The sequence below is a fragment of the Phacochoerus africanus genome, chromosome 8 (genome assembly GCF_016906955.1).
Source record: "Phacochoerus africanus isolate WHEZ1 chromosome 8, ROS_Pafr_v1, whole genome shotgun sequence".
NCBI classification, from domain to species: domain Eukaryota; kingdom Metazoa; phylum Chordata; class Mammalia; order Artiodactyla; family Suidae; genus Phacochoerus; species Phacochoerus africanus.
Genome location: NC_062551.1, coordinates 64,981,714 through 65,000,141, shown reverse-complemented (window position 1 = coordinate 65,000,141; position 18,428 = coordinate 64,981,714). Strand labels below are relative to the sequence as shown.

Sequence of the window (18,428 nt, the reverse complement as noted above, 5' to 3'; positions counted from 1 at the left end):
ACCCAACGAGGGTCCGGGCTCCCGCCTATAAGCAGGAAGGTCCCTGAGCCGCAAATGAGCTTGGAAAGACCAGCAAAGGGGACAGAGAAAGCCGGACGAAGCCAGACGAAGCCAGACAAATATCATATGACCTTGCCTGTAGGTGGAATCTTAAAAAAAGATACAAATGAAGTTATTTACAAAACAGAAATAGGTCTGGAGACAAAGAAAACAAACTTACGGTTACCAAGGGGGAAAGGGGGGGCGAGATAAAATAGAATCTCTCTGAAGAAATAGATACACACAACTATAAATAAACTAGATAAGCAGCAAGGAATAAAGGCACAGCACAGGGATCTATGCCCCCTATTTTGTAATAACCTACAAGGGAAAAGAATCTGAAAAAACATATCTATGAACATACATGCATTTATGACTCAATCACTGTGCTGAACACCTGAAACTAACAGAACACTGTAAATCAACTAGACTTCGATTTTTTTTTTAAGTGTATACTTTTAAAAAGACCAGCCAAGGGGAGCGGGAGTGAGCCAGCCCCAGGCCAGACGCAACACTCCGGGCAGCAGAAACCCAGCACCCGCTTCCCCGGGGACAGAAGCCACAGGGACCCCCAGGGAGTCCATGCCGTCTCCAGGGGAGCCCAGGCAGTGACACGGGCGTCCCTGCAGGCACCGCCCAGCAGGCCTGCTCCCCTCCAACAGCTCCGCACTGAGAGCAGCTGCCACTGCTCCTTAATTCACCTTTTTTTTTTAATAATTTATTTTTTTTCCCACTGTACAGCTGATTTCACTCCCCGGCGATCGGCAAGGTGTCCAGAACCTGAGAAGCTGAAAGTGCACATTTTCTGAAGAAGGAGCTGCTGCTCACCCCGCTCCCGGCCTGCCAGAGGGTCTGAAGCTCCCCGGAAAAGAGCCACTTTCTCTGCCCCCACCGCGCCCACCCGCCTTCCGACTGCTGCCGGGAGCCACCGCAGCCGTTCCCTGTCTCATCCTGCCCCCTGGCGTCGGGGACCGAGACACCAGAGCCTGGTGAGTGAGGAGGCCCGGATCCGTCAGGGCTTTCCCTCCCTCGGGGCTGCCTGCTCAGCCCCCAGCCCCGCCCTGGAGTCGAGGTCCCTCCCTGCAGAGCCCCAGGTGCTGGAGAAGTGGGGACACGGATCCTGGGACCGACCCACCTCCTCCTTGATCTGTGGTCTTGGGCCAGTCACAGCCCATCTCTGGGCCCCAGTTTCCAGGTCTAAATGGGGCCAAGAGAGAAGCTCTCTGCTGAGAGATGGAAGTGGAGGGCAGTGAGCAGGGAAGGCTGTAATCCACAGAGAGCCTTAGAACCAGCCTCACCCCCAAAGTGCTCAAAAAAGCCACGCAGACTCACCGTGCTTGTCCCCTTAGCATGGGACTCAGATGCCGGAATGTCCCCAGTGTTATTTCCTCAAAGTTTTGGGGAGCCTGCTGGGGACCCCACTCCCATCCGGGCACATGCCACTTGGTGTGGACACCCCATTCTCTGCAAAGGGGAGGCTCTTGTGCTGGTCAGAAGTTGGGGGCACCCCACCCCTTGGGACACCTGTATATCCACTCCAGTGCCAGGTCCGGCCTCTGCTTGGCCCCCCACCCCGCTCAGCATCTCTAGCCTGAGCCCTCCGTCAGGGCGCTGCACCCCGACTCCACGGTTCAGGGTCCACGGCACAAAAGTCGCACAGGTGGGAGGCTCAGGAGCTGGGTGGGCGTCCCCAGCCTGGACCACAGCCCTCAGCAGCAGCCCTGCTATTTCCAGAGTCAGCAGTACATGGCTCCGAGCGTCCTGGCAGGGAAATCTAGAAAGCAGTCGCTGAGGCTCACAAGCTGAAACGTTCACCCTTCAGACACAGAGGTCTGCCTGCGGGCAGTCAGGTCACCACCAATTCAGGTGCGTGGAACCATCACAACTTTACTGACCTTGAAATATGTTATTTTTTAAAAACTCCAGGGAGACAATGACCAGCAGGCCACAACGTCTCTTGGGGGGGTACAGATAATGAACTTCTCAGCAGACAGGGAAGGCTGGCCTCTGGTCTGGACAGGTAGCCCTGGTCGTTCTGGGCTGGAGAGAGAAGCCTCGCTTGGTCCCCGCGTGGCCTTGGGGAGGGGACCAGGCTGAGCTCGGCGGCCTGGTGTCCTGTTTTCATGGTCACAGCAAGATGACAGGCGTAGTCTTGCAAATCACCACCGAGCCTCTGCTCCGGGCCTTCGCTGGCCGCTGTCCGGAGCAGCACAAATATTAAAGCATCGTTATCTGCGTGCCTCTCTGCTGGAAGGCTGTATCCTCCAAGCAACAGCATCAAAAACGTTTAGTAAATTAAAAAATCATTCAAAAGAACGTCTCTCCCTCACAGGGAGAAGGGCAGGGTGCCCCTTTTGTTCCCGAGAGGAAAAATGTTCTCTAAAAGCTTTGTCATCAGGTACATACAATGGGCATTCGTTCCAGGGAATTCAGCAGAAATCAGGAAAAAGAGATCAGAAAGTTCCAACCAGCCTGTGCGAGGGGGAGTTACAGACCACGGAGCAGTGCTGTTCCAGTTTCCCTCCTGTCTGTGTGTGCCTGTCTGTCTGTCTGTGTGTCTCTATGTCTGTCTGTGTGTCTGTGTCTGTGTGTGTCTTTCTGTGTGCTTGTCAGTCTGCCCATGTGTGTCTGTCTATCTGTGTTTGTGTGTATGTCTGTGTGTCCTTCAGTATGTGTGTCTGTCTGTGTGTGTGTGTGGCTGTCAGTCTGTCTGTCTGTCTCTGTGTGTGTCTGTCTGTCTGTGTGTGTCTATGTGTCTGTGTATCTTTATGTGTGTCTGTCGGTCTGTGTCTCTGTGTGTGTCGTGTGTGTCTGTGTGTTGCACATGTGTCTGTGTGTGTCTTCGTGTGTGTGTCTGTGTGTCTTTGTGTATGTCTGTCTGTGTGCATCGTGTGTGTGTGTGTCTATGTGTCTGTGTATCTTTCTGTGTGTCTATCAGTCTGTCTGTGTCGGTGTGTGTGTTGTGTGTGTGTCTGTGTCTGTCTTTCTATCTGTGTGTGTCTGTCTTTGTGTGTGTGTCTGTCTCTCTGTCTGTGTTGTGTGTGTGTCTTTCTGTGCGCCTGTCAGTCTGCCTGTGTCTGTCTGTCTGTGTTTGTGTGTGTGTCTGTGTGTCTTTCAGTCTACCTGTGTATGTCTGTGTGTGTGTGAGTCTGTCTGTGTCTTTCAGTGTGTATGTCTATCTTTGAGTGTGTGTGTGTGTGTGTCTGTCTCTATGTGTGTGTGTCTGTCTGTCTGTGTGTCTGTGTGTGTCTATGTGTCTGTGTATCTTTATGTGTGTTGGTCAGTCTGTGTCTCTGTGTGTGTCATATGTGTCTCTGTGTCGTGCGTGTGTCTGTGTGTCTGTCTTTGTGTCTGTCTGTCTGTCTGTCTGCATCATGTGTGTGTGTCTATGTGTCTGTGTATCTTTCTGTGTGTCTGTCAGTCTGTCTGTGTGTGTGTCATGTGTGTGTCTGTGTCTTTCTGTCTGTGTCGTATGTGTGTCTGTGTGGGTCTGTGTGTCAGTCTGCACATCCATCTTTGAGTGTCTGTGTATCTGCCTGTGTTAGAGTTTAATCTGGCCTTTGTGCCCCACTTGCGGGCTGTCACCCCTAAGACGTGCTGCCTGATAGGACTGTCATCGCTTCTGGGGGCTTCCGGTCGCCCTGTGCAGTTCAGTGAAGTGAGGTGGGGGGGAGACAGCCTCTCCTGGGAGGCTCGGGGTGGGGCTGGCAGGGCCAGAAAGAGCAAGCTCATGATTTGGGGGGAATCATTGAGTATCGGTCTCCTGGAGACTGAGGTCAGCCATGTGGTCATCAGCCATCAGTCAGTAATCAACTAATGGCTGTCACTCCTCTGTCACCGAGGCTCCCCGACAAGGGCAAGGGGCACCAGGCTCAGGAGAGCCTCCCAGGCTGGCATCACACATCAGTGCCGAGATGTAAGGCATCCTGACTCCACGGGGAGGGGTCCGCCCCGGGCATGTCCTGGGACCCTGCCCGTGCGTGGCCTCCTTGGGCTGATCAGGGCATCCTCTCCCTGCAGAAGCCGTGACCCTGCGGGTAACAGTTCTCGTGAGTTCTGGGAGTCCTTCCAGAGAATAAGCAACTCTGCAGGTGGTCCTGGGGACCCCAGACTTGTGACTGAATGACATCTTGTGTCCTTTAACTTCGCAGCTGGTCTGAAGTCCCCAGGAGGGGTGTATGCTTGCACGCGTGCGTGTGAATCTGTCTTCTGGGACTGAAGCGGTGTGTCCTGAGCCTTGAAAATGCATCAGAAAAGGTCACCTCCTCCTTTTCACTCTGAGCTCCTGCACTGCATTCACCTGAAAACATCCACAGTTCCCGATGGCTCACCATCCATCCCTCAAGAAGGCACAAACCTTCTTAGCTGCTCCCTGTCCCGGAGCCAGCGCCCCAAGAACCGAGACCAGTGTGGAGACCAAACAACATAGCAGGATCCACCTCCTGTTTGGGGCCCAGACTGAAAAGGAGGTTGGAGCGGGGCAGGAGGGCGGCTCCCACCCAAGCGAGACGGAAAGATGGCAGCAGATCGGGGGCAGGGCAGCCCCGGCAGAGGCAGCACCTGAGAGCAAGTCTACGTGCTCACATCTGCTCACACCTGCACATTCGCTCACACCTGCGGGCTGTGGGAAGGGGCCCCAGGTAACCTGGGGATACCCCTTCAGTTCTCGTCCGGCATGCAGCTGCCTCAGAACGCACAGACCTGCGTCGGTTCTGATTCTCAGAAAGCAGGATGACGGGGGTGCCCGGGCAGAGACGGGGGGGACAAGCAGACACCTTCAAGGAAGGGAGGTTCCTGCGGGCAGAGGAGCCATCCAGTGTCAGCAGAGGCCAGCCACTTGCATTCTGCTCCCTGTGCCAGACCCCTCTGACCCAGGTGGACGGGGGCCCTTCCGGCCCTTCCCCCAGCTCACCTGCAGACCCACGGGTTGTGTGGCCACAGGGGATGGGGGAACAGACCTTGCCTGCTTCCCAAGCAAAGGCTGCTGCTGCAGAATCCCTCCAGCTCCGCAGCCCCGAAAGCAAAACTGCATGGTAATGGCTTTCCGGGCTTTCAAGGGGTTGAAAGGCGCCTGGAGGGAAGGCTCGGGCCAGCTGCATGCCCACTGCCCCGCAGTCTGCCCTCCCACCCCTTCGCCGTCCCCTCAGAGGGGCTTCATCACCTGGACATCTGGGGAGGGTGTGGCATCTTGAAACGTCCCTGCAGTCAGGTGACACTCAGAGGGTGTGGAACCCGATGATAATTGACCCATGAGGCTCTGGGTGGGATGAGCCTAGACGAGGTCAGTTGTTCTTGGCACTAACTGGTTCCATGTCCTACCAGAAAGGGACATCAGTGAGAGCCGGTAGAGCCACACCATGCCCTCTCCTGGGTGGCCTTCCCCGGGGTCTGGGGGCAGCATCCTGTGATGCTCTGACTTTGACGAAGGCGACGCCTTGAACACCCCGTGCCTGAAGAGCAGGTCATTCCTGCACCCGGGCTGTGTGCCAGCTCAGTGGCAGAGGGAAAGGCACCAAGTCAGTGACGGCCACGTGCATGGGCTCATTTGGCTTCATTGGCGGCTGTCCCTTACGTGTCATTGACATTGAGCCAAATCAGCCAAGAGGGCGAAGGAGCTCGCAAGCACTTGTGTGTGGGAGGCAGAGAGAAATCTGCCGCAAGAGACTAATTTACACCTTCCCTTCCACGCCCGGGCCTCGCTTCATGCTAATATGATCATTCGCTGATTTCCGCCACTGCTGCCCCTGACCCGAGGGCCAGCGCCCCCAGCAGGGAGCTCTTCCCAGAGGGTCTCATACAACAGCATTTTCTGCATCTTGCTGGAAATGTAGCCTTTTCCAGGCTCTGCAGATCCCTGGAGTTTGACTCAAAGGACAAGGCCACTGCGATTCCCCTCCCCAGCCAGGGGCTTTGTCCCAACACAGCCAACTGCTTGGAGCTTCAGCACCAGGACAGTGATGGGGTTCAAGGCCTGAACGTTCCGTGCTGACTGCGGTTCCGTTAATACCCGGCTGTGTTCCTTGTGTTGTCAGGGCAAATGGGAACCCGGCGGTTCCCGAAGTTCAGCTGCCTGAGGTGTTTCTCTGCCGCTTCGAGGCATGTTCTGGGGTTCCTTGGATCCCAAGCCCCCCAACCCAGGCCCCTTCTCAGGAGCTCCATGCCAGCGATCAGTCAAGCTGTGATATTTCTCAAGGCGCCAAAGCACAGCCCACACTCAGAGGTCGATGAATGTTGGACGAATGAAACAAATGGATGACGATGGCAGCTACAGTGCATCAAGAAGGCATCCGGAGACCCTTCCTGGCTGATTCTGGGGATCTTCCACCCGGCCAGTGTCACTGGGGCGTGAGGTTTTATGAGGACTTCCTGACTACCTCCCCAAGTGGTGTGGAGCTGCTCTCCATGAAAACAGAAGCACGGTTAGATTTTTAGAGCACACACAATGAGCTGCAGAGGAAAGACAGAAGCCCAGAATGGAAAGCCAAGCGAACGAGGAAAAACAAGATGAAGGAAAAATTCTGAAGAAGGGAGATGCCGCGTTTCCTGCCGAGAAGGCAGAGAGGATGTGGCACCAGCGTGGGGAGAGGTCTCAGAAGAAGCCTGGCGTCTGGCCTGGATGATAACCTTCCCCTGCCCATGAATTTGCTGAAACACAAGCCTATGTGACAGACCCGCCGTTGACCCCTCTTCCCGGCAGGCTGCAGGAGACAAAGCAGAAAATGACCTATTGTTCTCAAACGTTTTAATGTCACGGACTATTTGATAAGCCCGCAAAGCCGCCGACAGAAAAAGCACTGATGTTGCATCACTAATGAGATCCATCAGAGCCCCCTGGGCTCCTACACACAGACACTGGCACACCGGGTCCCGTACCTGCATCTCCTCCACCTCTTGGTAGATGCTCCCAATGTGTTTAAAGCCCAAGGCCAGTGCCACCTCCTCCAGGAAGCCTTCCGTGACCAACCCCACTGCACAGATTGCTTCCTGCTCAGCGCCAGTGGCCCTTCGGAATGTCTCGGCCCTTTCCAGCATCACAGGAGCTCTGTGCCTCTCATGTGCCCTCTGGGGCTCTGAGGCTAATCGTCCTTGTCAACCCCCTGTAGGTGCCTGCTGCCTTGCATGACCTTGGCAAATGTGCGTGGGGTTGACTCCTGCGAGGAATTAGACGGCTGCACAACTGCAGGGTTGTGACTGCCCTGTGGGACTTGCCCAGCCGCGTCCGGCAGGAGAGCTGAGCTACCGAGCAAACTTTCTTCCAAGTCAAAACAATAAACATCAGGCTGTGAGCTTTCTCTTCTGCTTTTTTAATCGCTGCTGAAATTGACCACTTTTTCTTCCCCCTATAAACTTTATTTTTTAGAGCATTTTCAGGTTGACAGCAACGTTGAAGGAAAGATACAGAGACTTCGCATGTCCCCCAGCCCCAACGTCCCCACCAGAGGGAGGTGTCTGCTACAGTCGATGAACCAACGCCGACACCACTCAAGGTCCATCGTTTTACACTAGGGTTCATGCTCGGTGTCGGATGTTCTAAGGGTTTGGACAAGCTTATGATGACCTGCAGTGATCGTTCAGCTCAGCGCCCTAAAAAATCCCTGTGCTCGTGACCCTGATCCAAAAGGCAGAGGAAGATGATTATGCCGCCACCCCAAGTGGAAGTTTTCTTCAAGTTTTGTGTGTCACGTGTGACATCCAGCAAAGTTTTGAGTTCCCCATAACATGTTCATGTTGGTATTAAAATAAAATAGTACTTTTGTCAAACTTGATTGGGGTATTAAAAAAAAACCTCTCCCCACCTAACCCCCAGGTTCCGTCTCTGTAGTTTTGCCTTTTCCAGACCATCCTCCGGTTGGACTCATACACTGTGCCATCTTTTCAGATGGGCGTCTTGCCCTTGGTAACATGCATTTAGGGTCCTCTATGTCTTTGCCTGGCTTGACGGCTCATTTCTTCTTAGCCCTGAATTATGCTCCACGGTCTGGATGCAGGGCAGTGTATTTATCCATGCACCTACGGAAGGACGCCTCAGTTGCTTCCGAGATCCAGCAATTGCGCCTGAAGCTGATACAAACATCCATGAGCAGGTTTTGCGAAGACACAGGCCTTCAGCCCCTTTGGGTAAATACCAAGGAGCATGACTGCTGGGTCGTACGTAAGAGTGTGTTTGGGTTTGTCAGAATCTACCCAGCCGTCTTTCAGAGCAGCTGCGTCCTGTTGCCTTCCCTCCAGGAACAAACGAGGGCTCCCAGGGGTGGTCCCAGTTGATGAATCTGCCAACTGCTGATCAGTGGAAAACCCTCTGACTTTCTCACCGGCCCTGCAGGGTTGCCCCGCGGGGTTCATGAAAGGCAGATGCTGAGCCGTGGACACACCGGGGCTCAGCAGGAAAGTGGTGTCATGGACGAGAATACAGTATCCTCGGAATCGTCAATCCTCGGCTTCTATGTGCCATCACTGCCACCCATCACTGGCGAGCACTTCCTGGGCCAGCATGTCCCAGCCACGGGGTGGGTTTGGGGACCGCAGTTGTGAGCAGAACACAGTCTCCGCCTTCAGGGAGCCTGCAGTCCATGTGGGGGACCAATTGCCAACAAGGACCAGCATCCTACATCCCGCCACCATGAGGATGCCCTCTTTGGGCTGCTAACCCTGAAGGTGCAGGGGTTCCGGGCGATAAGGAAGAAAAAGAGATACACAGGGCCCACAAAGAGGACCCAGGAGGACATGCAGGGGCGTGACTTGGGCTCTGCCCTCGGTGAGGGGTCACATCCCCGCGTGGCAGCTTGGGGGGTGGGGAGGGTGGGGAATCCAGGAAGGACTCCTCCCCACCCTGAGGGGGGACGTGGGGGGCAGGGGCGGGGGGCACTCTGCCGGTCACCAGTTACTTGTCTGTTTGCTCCGGGCGCAGGGGACCTGAAAGGGGCTTGGGTTCTGGAGGGCAGAGGTGACTCCCGACCAACGTCCCGTCACTTCCCCCAAGGAGCCTTATCTGACCTCCCCTGAGTGGGTCTGACACCCCACGAGCCGCCCCTGGTGTGGCCTCTCCCCCATGGCTCTTACCACCGTTGTACATTGCAGATTTTCTCATGCGATTATTCCACCGATGCCCATCCCCCGAGACCAAAGCACCAAAAGAGCCAGCCTGGCACGAGCTCATCACCACCGTGGACTCCCCACATTGGGAGCCAGCGAGGGAAGGGTGCGGCATGGCGCCCCAGCAGAGAGGGGAGAAGGGAGCCAGCCCAGGACCACATCCTGGAGGAAGCGCGCAGGATGCTATTTTCAAAAATCCCAAAAAATCCTCTAAGAGGCAGACTTGACTTGGGCATTTGGCAGGGACAGCTGCTAATGTCCTCCCTCCTGGACACGAAGTCGAAGTCGCACTGAGGTTTGAAGAATGAATTTGCCAGGTAAAATGGGGGGGGGGTGCTGGGGAGGGGGAAGCCCAGCGGAGGGGGAGAAGGAGGAGCAGCAGGGCTAGATGAGTCCAGAAGCCATCCCATATTGTCTTCTGTGTATTCATTCAACCAACAGTCATGGAGCGGCTGCCCTGTGCCAGGCGCTGCGCTGGGCCAAACAGGTTCTTTGAAATCTGTTGGGCTTGAACCTAGAAGCCACGAGGAAGCCGGTTAGCAGGGGCAGGCCTGGCTCCTGTGGGCAGCACCCACAAGGGAAGGGCGGCAGCTGTGGAGCCCTGCTGTTGACAAGCAGCAAGAACCGTCGCTGTTTAGATGGGAGCCGTGAGTACCCTCCAGCTGTCAAGGACAGCCCTGGGCAGCTGGAAACCCGGGTGGGCAGTGGGGAGAGGGGAGCAGAGTCCTTTGGGATGTTCGACTCAGAACCACCGGGAGAGGATCCGCCAGCCATGCCTGTTCAAGCAGTGTGGTGTTTATCTCAACTGACATGAACAAAAACAACCATGGGGCCAAAAACTCTAGTGATCAACCAACCTCTAGTTTATGAGAACTCAGAGCTCTCAAGGAGTCCAGGATAAAGCCCTGAACCCAGCTTATGATGACACCGATTTCAGTGGAAATGGGACAGGTTAGGTATTTAACATGGTACTACTTTGTTTGTTTTAAATGGCTGGTAGTGATTTTATCAGTTTTCTCTTCAAATGGATTTCCTGCCAGGCCACATTCATCTGTTCCCTGGGGCGTGTACCATGGGGAACAGCCCTTGGTGAGAAAAGCGAGGCTGGGAAGGAAAGTGGTCAGGACAGGCAGGGAGGTGGGCGTGTGGCATTGCGTGTGTGTGGGGGGGGTCATGTGCACTAAGACTGCAAGTGGCTTCACCACTGCCGAAAGCAAAACCCCAGCTGCCTTCCAAGCAGAGGGGCTCCACCAGCTTGCTTAAGAGTGCGTTTCTAAAGACAGGGGAGCCGGGGTTCCCGCTGTGGCTCAGTGATGACAAACTCGACTAGTATCCATGAGAATGTGGGTTCCATCCCTGGCCTCGCTCAGTGGGTTAAGGATCTGGCGTTGCTGTGGCTGTGGTGTAGGTCACAGACATGGCTCAGATCCTGCATTGCTGTGGCTGTGGTGTAGGCCGGCAGCTGCAGCTCTGATTAGACCCCTAGCCTGGGGACTTCCATATGCCGTGGGTACCGCCCTAAAAACACACCAAAAAAATAATGATGATGATAATAAAGAAAGAGAGGACAGCCTGCACAGAGCTCTGGCGGGATCCTGAAGGGCTCTCACTCCTTAAGCACGGACAAGGAGCCCCAAAGGCATCTCCAGGCTTGGGGGGAGTCACTGGCTCCGAGCAGAGACACCGTGACAGTCTTGGAATCACGCTTCTGCCAGGGAACCACGCGCGGAGGGACCCTCGACGGTACAACTTTCAACCCAATGTTTCCGACAAAACTGTCCGCTTTGAATGTTTTCACTTATTAAAAAAATAATAATAACAAAAGGAAACAATACATTTTTGTGAAGCACGGGTGGTCCCTGCGTCTCTGATGGGAAGGTGGGCGGTTCGCGGAGACGGGTGGCCCCGGCCCCAGAGCCCCGAGAACCGCGCGGACTTCATCCTCGTCCGTGAGCCTCGGCCACCTGGCGCCGACGCACCTGCCCGAGACCCCGGCCCGCGAAGGCCCCCGCGCGCATCCGCTGCCTCGCGACCACGGCGGAGGATGGCTTCGCGCGCCCTTCGCCAGGGACTCCAGCACCGCTCCCGTTGCGCCGAAGGTAGGGCGAGCGCTCGGGGAAACTGCCGGCCTGACGGACGTGGAAAGACCGGCCCGCAGGCGCTTCCCGTCCGCCTCTACGCACACGGCCTGGGACGACAACAGAGCCCCTCACAAACATGGCCGCCTGCCCCGCTTAAGCGTGGGGACCCCACGGCCCCACGGGAGATGCCCCTCACAAACATGGCCTCCGGCCCCCTGCCCGCCACGTAAAATGCCGAGTTTGTTGGGGCACGTGCCTGGGACGCCCAGCTGTGATTGGCCAGGTCTCTGGTGACGTCATACGCCGCGGCGCGAGCTGAGAACGAAGGGGTCGCTGCTCCCTTGGAGGGCGTTGGGCAGTGTGCGGGGCCTTGGCAGCGGGGCTGGGGGCGGCAGCGCGCCGCTCACACTCATGAGGAGCCGGAAGGTGAGAGGGCGTCGGCCAGTCAGGAGCTGCGCCTGGCGGGGCAAGGGGTCTAGCAGCCGGTTGTCTGAGAGCTGAGGAGGAGCCGCGGGACGCCTTAGGCGGATAGGGGTCCCTGCCTGGACCTCGACGTCGCCCGTAAGGGGGTCCCGGGCCACGGCCCTGGAAAGGGACCCCCCCCAACGTGCCTTCCGGAAGGCGGGCGCCCCCCAGGAGGGAATTCCCGGAACACGCCCCTGGAAAGGGACACCCCCCCCCCCCCGGCTACGCCCCCAGAAGGGAACCCCCAGGGCCACGCCCCTGGAAGGGACTCCCCCCGCCCACCACATATGACGCCCCCCGAAGAGGGAACTCCTCCTGGCCCAAGCCCCCAGGATGGGGACTCCAAAGCTACGTCCTAGGAAGGGGCGTTCTGGGACCACGCCCCCCAAAAGGGACGTCCAGGGCCACGCCCCTGAAGGGGACTCCCCCCTCCGGCCGCGCCCCCAGGGTGGGAACCTCAAGGCTACATCCCGGGAAGGGGGTCGCAGTTCGTCCTGGGATGGAGTGCGGGCTCCGTTTCCAGAACTGGTCTGGCCCGCTGGTGCTGATGCTGCCCAGCCAGAGGTTCCTGTGCTTCTTGCTGCCTCCAGCAGAGTCCGGGGTCACTCAGCCCAAGCGGGGGCGCGTGATGAGCGGTCTACCCCAGAGGCTGGTGAGGGTTGAGGGGCGCCAGTTCCTGGCCCTGGGTAGCTGGCGAGCGGTGGGAATTAGGGTGAGGGACTGGCTCAGGACGCGCCCTTGCCTGGGGAGGGGTGGCCTCCTGCCGGTGGGAGCTGCACCTGGGCTTCCCTTTTACTGTTTGTCTCTGTGACTTAAAGTGTGTCTCCTGCACACCCCGCGAAGATGGGTCATTCCCAGTCTGACGTCTCCACCTTTTGATGGATTTTATAGCCAGTTATCAACTTAGTTGTGTTCATGTGTCATTGTACTTTTTGTTTTTTTCACACTTCTATGTTGTTCTCCTATTCTCATGTATCATTTTAATTTAACGATTTTTTTTCACTCTTTAGTTTGTTCTTTCCCTCAGGGGTTGCTCTAGGTTTCCCTATGGACATTGTAACAGCAGAATCAGTTTCAGATTGTACTAGCTCAGTTCCAGTAAGAAATACAAAGTGACTCCTATATAGCTGTGTTCCCTTAACCCACTTTTCCAGTGGGGTATTGTGACTATTTAAAGTTAAAAAACCCAGTAATACATTGTGGCAATTACTCTACCCTGTCGGTGGTCATTTGTTTAGCCGCCCCCCTTGCACCTCCTTTGAACTGTGATGAGCAAACAGGGCACTTTGCCGCATAGGTAGCATGTGGATTATTGTAGGCAGTTGCTGTTTTAATCAAAGGGGTGGGGTGGGGACATATGTGTAAACTGTCTGATTAGAACACAGCTACCTTTGCTGGCGCTCTCTTTTTAACTGTGGGTTCGGATTACAATCTGGGGTCACTTGCTTTATCTGGAAGTGTCTGCTTTGCCCTTGTTTTTGAAGAGTAGCTTTGCTGGATATAGTATTCTTGGGTGACATGGGGGTTGGTTTGTTTTTCTTTAAGAACTTTGGAGGTGTCTGACTGTACCCTCCGTAGCCTGGCCGCCATTGTTTCTCCTGACTCAGTGGTTGGTTTATTGGGCTCCTTTTGTACCTAAGGAGTCATTTTCCTCTTGCTTCCAAGATGTCCCTTGTCTTTGGCTTTGAGCATTTATGTAGTGCTGTGTCTGCTTACAGATCTCTTTGTGTTTATCCCAGGCATTCAGTTCTTTGAGATTCCTGTGTTTTCAGTAACTTGGGAAAGTCCTCGGTCATTACTTCTCCTGCTGCTCTCTTCCAGGTACTCCGCTCCCCGTACGCTGCTGTACGAAGTGGTTCCACCTTGTGGACTCTCTGGGCTCGCCTCAGTCTCCTTTCTGATTTCTCTCGGTTCTTGTCAAATCTACAGTCCTTTCTTCAAGTTCACTTATTCTTTCTTCTGCCATTCACATCTACAGTTGAGCTCCTGCGAGTGAATTTTTTTATTTTAGTCATTGTCATTTTCAACTCCTGAATTCTCATTTGGTTCTTTTTCATGATTTCTATTCTTTGATTAATGACCTCTATTTGACGTGATGTTGAAACCGCAGAAATGCATCTGGGGGCAGGGGGTGGGCTCTGAGGAGCTCTGGTTCTTTGCGTCTCAGTGCAGAGACACAGTAGTAGATAGAAGTGATGAATCAGGGTGCGTGTGAGATGCGCAGGCAGGTGGGCGGGGGAGTGCCACCCCAAGAACTTAGTGGGATAGTTTTATAATCAGAGAAAGAGTGAGTGTTTACTCTTCCTTATTCTTGAGTAAACATCAAGCTTCCATCATCAGCTTCTCCTCCCCATCGGGTGGGGAGTTTTCTTGTCCCCATGTAGTCATGGGGGGACTGTCATGGTGCAGTGGAATGATCACAAAGGCAGCAGCATATACTAAAATATGAAATCATCTAAAGTTGCAGTATAATGTCACCCTTTCCTACATTTTTGTTTTTAGTGTGTGCAGAGAAGCATGTCCGAGAAATCATTAACTTACCTCCCTGAGCAGGATGTGGGTCTCAGCCTTTGATTGTTTGGAGACCTGGCTTTGCTCCTGCTGCCTGGTTTTGTTGGTCAGCTGGCCTGCTCGGTTTTGTTGAAGGAGAAGAGTGTGGTCATTAATTTACAGGGGTCTCCCAGGTTTTTTTCTCTCCTTACAATCCCCGAGCGTAATTAACTGTTTAATCACCTATGTTCACCCTTTTTGCTCTGTCCCTATTAGTGACATCAAAGCTTTTTTTTACTTCTTTAAACATGGTTTCTCTTAGTTTCCGAACATGTTTATGATGGCTGCTTTGATGTTCTTTCCTGATAATCCAACATCTGATTACTCTCAGGCAGTTTTTGTTGCCTGCTTTTAATCTAGGGCATGAGTCTACTTTCCTATTTCTTTGCATACTTCATAACTTTGTTGAAAACTGGACCTTTTAGATAATATATTGTGGCGGCTCTGGGTACTGGTCCCTGTCTCCACCTTATTATTGTTTAGACATGGGCGGGTTAACCTAGGGGAGCCCCCCACCCCCGTGGCTGCAGCTCTGAGGTGCTCCTGTGGGGCAGAGTGGGCATCCTCAGTCAGCTGGTGGGGGGCCCAGTGCTCTCTGGCGCGCCCCTCCCCCCTTACTGGCCACACCCAGCTCTCAAACTCCACTGGTTGCCAGCCAACGCCTCCATTGCTTTCAGCCATGACCTGGGGCATAAATTTTCTGCAGACTCACCCACTCACCTTCCAGCTTCTTGGAAGGAATGTTTCTAAGGTCAGTGTTTGCTGTTTGTTCTGCCCCCATGGGGGCTCCTCGGCTGTGTCTTTCCCTGTTCTTTCCCGCACGGCCTCCCCGATCTTTCCTGCATAGCCCTTGGCCTGCAGTTTGTCTTGATTTTCCTCCCACCTGCCTTTCGTCTTGACCTGTCTTGACCTCCGCTGCTCTTGAGGACCTCAGGCGTGAACCGCTCCGCTCGCTGCTGTAAATGCAGTCGCAAGACATCAAGAGCTCCCTGTTTGATGCCTGCACCCCTGCCGGGCACAGTCTCTGAGCCAGGCCCCCCCCCGGGGACAGTGACTGGTGTCTCTGTATGACACCCCTGCTCTAGGACCTGAGGGGTGGGAGAAGGGCTGGGCAGCGGCCCGAGAGCCTCTCCGGGCCTGGACCCACCGGCTCCCCAGCAGGCGTGAGGAGCAGAGGCCCAGCCTTCGTGGTCTGCCCAACGCAGAACCTCTGTTTCACAGGTGGGGGCCTGGCAGAAGGCAGCCCCCCTCGGCGGCACTTGCTGGGGACTGAGCCTCAAACAAGTAGGCTGAGGGCAGCATGAGACCCACTGCCCACCCGCTCCCCTGGGAAGAAGCCCTGGGCCTGGGAGCAGGGGAGGGCGTCCTGGGCGCTGACCTCGCCGCCTGGAGCTCCAACGCCGCAGACTCGCACTTGTGTTGCCACGTCTCTGTCACTGTTTTCACTTCATGGGTGTATTTTAATACTTTTCACCACTTTCACGGGGGCAGAGGGTCCGAGGAGCACCTCTTGCTGATGGATCAGAGGTCTGTGTGTTCCCACCCTTTTTGGGAAACCACATTTTTGCTGTTGACATCGCAGTTTTAACCAGTCCACTTGGAAGGAGGAAGGCCTCGGTGATGGCAAGTTTCTCATTTAGGGATTGTTTACATGGAAACAACAGGGTTGCCCGGCTGAAGAGCAGCAGTTCTCCAGGTTAGAAAAAACGTGATTGATTTTTGACATTTTGGAGCCAGGACCTTAGAGGTAGTTTTACTCACAGATAAACTAGAGCCAAAGTGCCACCAGAGTTAACTTGCGAATCTAGCGGGCCTGCTGGGTGTCTGTCTGCCCACAGTCATAAAACGTGGGGGTGGGTGGGCCTGTCCTTGGGGTCTCTGACCGGCCTGTGGTCTGGCCCAGCTCGCAGGTGCAGTGCGGTCCTCGGCGCGCCTCCGAGCCCGGAGCTGCTTGGCCCAGGAAGCCCGTGTCACTACGTCCGCCCGGACGGCATGTCAGGTGAGCCTCACCACCCTTTACACAGAACGTGTCGCTCTATTAGAAAGCCTTGGGCATCGGGAACAGACCAGAGTCAAGGTGAGACGGGCCATGACTGTCGGGCAGGATCCGCCCTTGGGGCTCCTCGCCCAGGGCCATGGGCTGCACACCTCTGCTGGGCAGTCTCAGTGACCTTGGCACAGGCTGTGCTGCTCACCCTACAGGGGAGCAGGGGGTCCTGCGCCCACTGTCCCGGGTGGCCCAGTGGTCCCAGTTCCAGGGGCTGCTCTCTCGAGCTGCAGCACAGGGGTCCCGCTGGACTTGGTTTTCCATGAGCGACTGTGGGCTTCCCCTCCCCCAGCCCAGGGCTCAGCTCCTTAAAACTGCGCTGAGTCAAGTTCACAAGCTTCATTGGGCACATGCTGCTGCCATGAAGCAGAGGCCCTGCCTCCTGGGCTCACCGTCTACTGGAAATGAATGCGAGCTGGTTCTCAGGCCATCGTTTTATGTCAGGACCTGCTTCTGCCTTTGCTAAGTGCCAACACCCCCAGGGGAGGGTGTCGGGCATGTCCGGATCCTACCCCTTTAGTGGTGGACCGCAGACCACCCTGTCCTAGAAGTCGTGGCTCTGGCAGCAACAGTGTTTAATGCGAGCAGGAGTGGCAGCCTCTGGGGTTGAGGCTCTTGGATTTGCTACCTGCCTGTAATGCGAGACACGTCTGGTCTTTCCTTGCGTTCTTCCGTCCCTGCAGACCGCCGCCTCACACAGAGCCCCCGACAGGCGGACCTCCAAGAAGTTCAAGCACGACAGAGGTCACCTTGGGAAATCAGAATTACAGAAACTAGTCCCCCAGAGTGACGGCACCACCGTGCCCGCCGAGAGCCCACGTGGACCTGAGCCTCCGGCCTTGGCCAAGGCCAGCGCACTGCTCCCGGGAGAGGAGGCGGCAGGCCTCCCCCCGGGACACCGCAGAGCCTCGACCGACGCGTGCCTGGCACAGGGTGCTCACCCGCCGGCCCCGCCAAGACCCAGGGCCCTTTCAAGTGGCGAGTCTGATGGCGGTGGCCCCACGCAGGACGGGGCAGTGCTGGACGCAGAGCGGGGCCGCACGCCTGCCCTGCAGCTGGACACCAGCGTCCTTCTGGACGACGACAGTAACCAGCCCATGCCAGTGAGCCGCTTCTTCGGAAACGTGGAGCTCATGCAGGTGAGACTGCTGTCCTGCCCCGGGGGTGGCCCCCAGCAGAGCACCCGCTGGGTCACCACCCCGTGGACGGCATGTGGATGCTGCCTCAGTGCAGAGCAAACCAGGGGTCTAACCCGGGAGGAGTCGAACCCAGGAGGAGGAAACAGAGCAGTTGCCGGGTGGGGTGTGAGTACACGCACGCGCACACACACACTCACCAGGATGAGGAGCATTGCCACCGTGGGCGTGGGCGGGCCTGCGTGTGTCTGGGTCCCGTCTACCCTCCCCCTGGCTGGGCTGGCTTTTGCCTTAACCCGGGGCCTTTCCTCTTTCCCTCATCTCGCCGCAGGGGCACGGGCTCCCGCCAGAGCAGGGCCCAGGGGCCAGGACCCAGTCTTACCCCTTCCCAGGGGGACCGGGTGCTGAGCCCATGTTCTCTTCCCGCAAGGACCTCCCGCCGGCCTCCTCCTCCTGCCCGTCCATGAGCAGGCGGGAGTTCAGGAAGATGCATTTCAGAGCCAAGGACGACGACGAGGACGATGGCGACGATGCAGAAATGTAGGGACGGCCCCACGGCAACTCCTGGGCTCTTGAGTTCAGCTCACGGTCGACAGTGCAGCCGGTTACGGGATTTATACAAAATTTGTCTCCGAGAGCGAAACTGCAGAACTGCCCCGCGCGAGGCCGCCGCGCAGACCCCGCCTGCCTGGCTCCGGTGAACCAAGGGCCTTCGCGTGGCAAGCAGCTCGTTCCAGGTGATGTATTTTCCCACATCTGGGCACACGCGGTGGTGGTTGGAGCCACCTTTCTCATGAATGAGATGCTTTGTGAAAAACATCTTGTATCAAAGCTCTTTAGTTTTGATAAATGCAAGTTTATTTTCCGTAATCAAAATTTGATCATTCTCGGGACCGACTCACTGCCTGTTCTTAGAGAACTTTCTGTGCTTCTCTGCACGAAGCTGACAGCCACCTTGGACACTTAGCAAAATACACGTGGGACAGAAATAAAATCTATTTTGAAAGTGTTTTTAAA

General features: G+C 55.8%; 1 protein-coding gene across 1 annotated transcript; it reads left to right on the top strand.

Moving 5' to 3' along the window:
• The first annotated feature begins 11,513 nt into the window (after positions 1-11,513).
• C8H1orf174 (chromosome 8 C1orf174 homolog) lies at positions 11,514-18,428 on the top strand. Its single transcript, XM_047791214.1, has 4 exons — positions 11,514-11,639; positions 16,132-16,227; positions 16,959-17,414; positions 17,842-18,428. The coding sequence occupies exons 1-4, from the start codon at positions 11,625-11,627 to the stop codon at positions 17,953-17,955; spliced, it is 681 nt and encodes a 226-aa protein (XP_047647170.1). The 5' UTR covers positions 11,514-11,624; the 3' UTR covers positions 17,956-18,428.